The sequence below is a fragment of the Bison bison genome, unplaced genomic scaffold (assembly GCF_000754665.1).
Source record: "Bison bison bison isolate TAMUID 2011002044 unplaced genomic scaffold, Bison_UMD1.0 scf7180017864364, whole genome shotgun sequence".
NCBI lineage: Eukaryota > Metazoa > Chordata > Mammalia > Artiodactyla > Bovidae > Bison > Bison bison.
Window position 1 is genome coordinate 153472 of NW_011494936.1, and position 3900 is coordinate 157371.

The following is a 3900-nucleotide window of genomic DNA, read 5'->3' on the forward strand; positions in this document are numbered from 1 at the left end:
TCAGTGTGTATGCCCAGCAGTGGATTGCTGGATCATAAGGCAGTTCTATTTCCAGTTTTTTAAGGAATCTCCACACTGTTCTCCATAGTGGCTGTACTAGTTTGCATTCCCACCAACAGTGTAAGAGGGTTCCCTTTTCTCCACACCCTCTCCAGCATTTATTATTTGTAGACTTTTGGATCGCAGCCATTCTGACTGGTGTAAGCAAAATTCTACCACCATCCCATCAAAGTAAAAGGTTCCCTCTCTCTGCTCAGTCACTCAATCATGTCTGACTTTGCAACCCCAATGACTATAGCCTTCCAGGATCCTCTGTCCATGGGCTTTTTCCAGCAAGAATACTGGAACGGGTTAGTCATAATAACCTCTCCCACCCCTTAAGCAAACACGTTCTCCTCTGACACCTGCTCTTCAACACCCAGCACTCTCCAATCTCCAGACTTCAACCTTGACCCACTCTCCAATGCCTTCTTACCCATCTTCTTACTGCCACAATGGAACCAATTAGGACTTTGAGACAATGATCCCTGAGTGCACTCAATTCAATTAAGTGATGGGCAGTAACCAGTTAAGTGCCAGTCAAAAGTCAATACTGGAAAATGGGTGTCTCTACATATCCATCCTTAACGATTAGGATTCTGATTCAAGGACAGGTTAGGAGTGGTCACATTCAGTCTAGAAATAATTTGAACTAATAAAAAAGATACCCAGCAGTTATTACTTTGTGATCATTATCATCAGAGATCAAATAATTTAACCAAATACTATCAGAACCAATAACACTGGTGACTGGTCATGATCATTCACTGGTAATGATACAATAATAAATCATATCTCTTCCAAGATGTCTATTTTTACTTTTTGACTCCAGGGAAATCTACTTCCTTCCCCATCCATAAATACAGAAGATTTACCATTCCTTTCCTAGTGTTCTAAAACTCCTACTATAGCAATTTTCCTGAGATATGAAAAATAAAATAGGCCTTGTACTAGAGTATGTCTTTACCATTTTTGCCCAAGGCAACTGATGCTACCGAAAAGCTACCCAAATGCATAACCAAATTTGAGAGGGATACCTAAAGGCCCACTACACAGACCACCATTTCAGTTTAAAGATAAGATTATAAAGGTGCAATTGTTAGGAACCTCCAGAAAATGAGATATGTATATAATAAGTCTAAATAAGATACATTTCACTTTGTATGGCTATCTTATTTTACATTTGCTGTTGTTCAGTCACTAAGTTGAGTCCATCTTTTCACGACCCCATGAATTGCAGCACGCCAGGCTCCCTTATCCTTCACTATCTCCTGGAGTTCACTCAAATTCATGTCCATTGAGTCAATGATGCTATCTAACCATCTCGTCCTCTGCCACTTCCTTTTCCTTTTGCCTTTAATCTTTTACACAAATGTAGACTATATGGTAGATAGCATGGTGTTAAGAGTCAGCTCCGGAGATAGATAACCTAGATTCAAACTGCAGCTCTACCCCTCCTGCCTGTGTTACTTTCAGCCAGTTATGTAACCTCTCTGTACCTCAGTTCCCTGTCAAGTGGGATAAGTTATTTTATAATCACAGGTTGTTTGGAGAATTGAACATATATAAATTCATATGACTGTCACATCATGAGCAATAAATGTTAGTAATTACTATATTAGGATTATAATACTGATGAACCGGAGCCTATGTAATGGGACACTTCGACTAACCAAAATCCTGGCACCTTTCAGCTTCAAGACAGAAAAAGCTAGCTAGCCATAAAACAGCAAACTCCATGGTTTAGACTTATTTACTGCTCCGCATCAACTTCAGTTTCTTTTGTCTTAAAAATCCAGAGCCATAGTTCAACACAATCAAAACAAAAAGATTTTGTTCCCAGGGTATTCTAATTAATTGAGGTTTCACACTTACATTCTTAAAGTTTATGTTAAATACACAGAAGTTCTCCTTAAACTAAGGGACAAACTTCAAATTTAATTTTTAAGTGAACTGGAAATAAATGTAAGTGAAAGATGATATTCATATACTTTATTAAAAAAAAACACATAAAAAGTATTTATCATGTTTTTCAGCCTAAAACCTTTCTTTGTAAACTTTGATGGGAAAAAGGTTTAATAGAACTTTAAGATCAGGATTATGCACCTCTCTGAGCAGAATAACACTTCCTTCAATGAGACATAGAATGCCTTGCAGATAATACAAATCATTATCTTAAGGAAAGGTCACTAAAATATATTTCATTTTACTGTAAATATAAAGTTACAATCAAGAGCAAAACCCAGGCTGTGAGAGACTGTATAGGATAAATAATCTGACTTCTTCAACAAATAAACTGCAAGGAAGAATAAAAAGAAAGATAAAGATAACCAATGGAATAAAAGAGAGTTTTTAAAAACTTATTTTTGTAAAAAATTAAGCAAAACTAAACTCTAGGACACCCTTGGGTAATAAAACTATAAGCAAAAGTAAGGAAAGAATAACCACAAAAGTCAGATAGTGTTTACATGTTTTATAAGAGGAGGGAAGGCCCTGGGTTTGGAAAGCAGCACAGGGAAGAACAGGACAAGCTCTATTTCTTAAACTCCTGTTCAGAAGAAAATAAACACTTAGCTAAAACTCTTTATATTAAACATTGGTTCTAAAGAAACTCTTGGGTGCTGTTTGGTCTCATATACCTCAGACAGCATCATCAGTTGACAGACACGTTCTTATGCCTATGAAAGTGAAAGTGCTAGTTGCTCAGTTGTGTCTGACTCTTTGCCACCCCTTGGACATGCAGTCCATCAGGCTCCTTTGTCCACGGAATTCTCCAGGCAAGAATACTGGAGTTGGTAGCCGTTGCTTCTCCAGGGGATCTTCCTGGCCCAAGGATCAAACTTGGGTCTACCACTTACAAATCAGAAAAAAAAAAAATTTGTATGAAGTCTTTTTCAGAGTTTACCCAACAAGAACCAATATCCTGAGATTTCTGTCTCCAGGGATTTAAAACTCTCTGGGATATCCCTGTTGACATAATAAGTTCATAATTTTTCCAGATGAATTTTTCCAAATGAATACAAAGCCAGGCACCTACCCTAGACTTGATTCCACCTCTTTGTTCTCAGTGCTAACCTTAAAAACCAATTTCAGAAATTATTTTCTGTGATATAATCTAAAAGAGAACTACTTGCAGTAATATTAATCCCACAAAACATAACTCCAACAATTCCTGTAGTAAAGACTTCTTTTACTGATAATTAAGTTTTCCCCTAAGCCAGTGACACGTTTTAATGATAAATTCTGAATATAAAAAACCCCAAATTGTATATTGGAAGCATCATGGAAAATTAAAATTATCATCAGCACTTAAAAGATTCTCAGAGTTTTCCTCAAGAGAAAAATTTTACTTACTTTTACTTCCACAGTCTTCCCTCCATGTTCAATGTGTCTCTCCACATATTCAGAGGACAGCAAATCACTGCAAAAAAAAAAAAAAGAAATGATGATGAAAGGGACCTTAAATATGTAAATCACTTGAAAATCACCACTGTTGACAACATTCCAGCATGAATGATTTATTTAATATAGATTTTAAGGCAAAAACAAAACTTTATAGGTCTCTCTCTCTTTCATACACACACACACACACACAGCCTAGTACTTGTAAAAGGATATGAAGCTGAACTGACTAATCCACCTGTCACCCCCTTGCTTAGCAGAGCTAATTCCACCAATATAGTTCAGCAAGTTTAGGAAACTACCATCATTTTTAAGACATCTTATTCTTCATTTTTTTACTTTAGCTTTTTTGTATACAAAGATTTTAATTTAAATTTTTATTATTCCTTACATCCTTCTTAGTTTCCTTTGCTGTTTCTCTTCTCCAACGTTTGAATAGTGAGGTACTCCCAGGAGACA

General features: G+C 36.4%; 1 protein-coding gene across 4 annotated transcripts in view; it reads right to left on the reverse strand.

Annotated features, from left to right (window-relative positions):
- ADAM22 (ADAM metallopeptidase domain 22) overlaps positions 1–3900 on the reverse strand; it is a 238154-nt gene that overhangs the window by 113037 nt on the left and 121217 nt on the right. For all 4 annotated transcript variants that reach the window (XM_010855352.1, XM_010855353.1, XM_010855351.1 and 1 more), the window contains one exon: positions 3394–3460. In XM_010855352.1, the coding sequence (XP_010853654.1) occupies positions 3394–3460 (67 nt within the window). The remainder of the gene's footprint in view (positions 1–3393; positions 3461–3900) is intronic.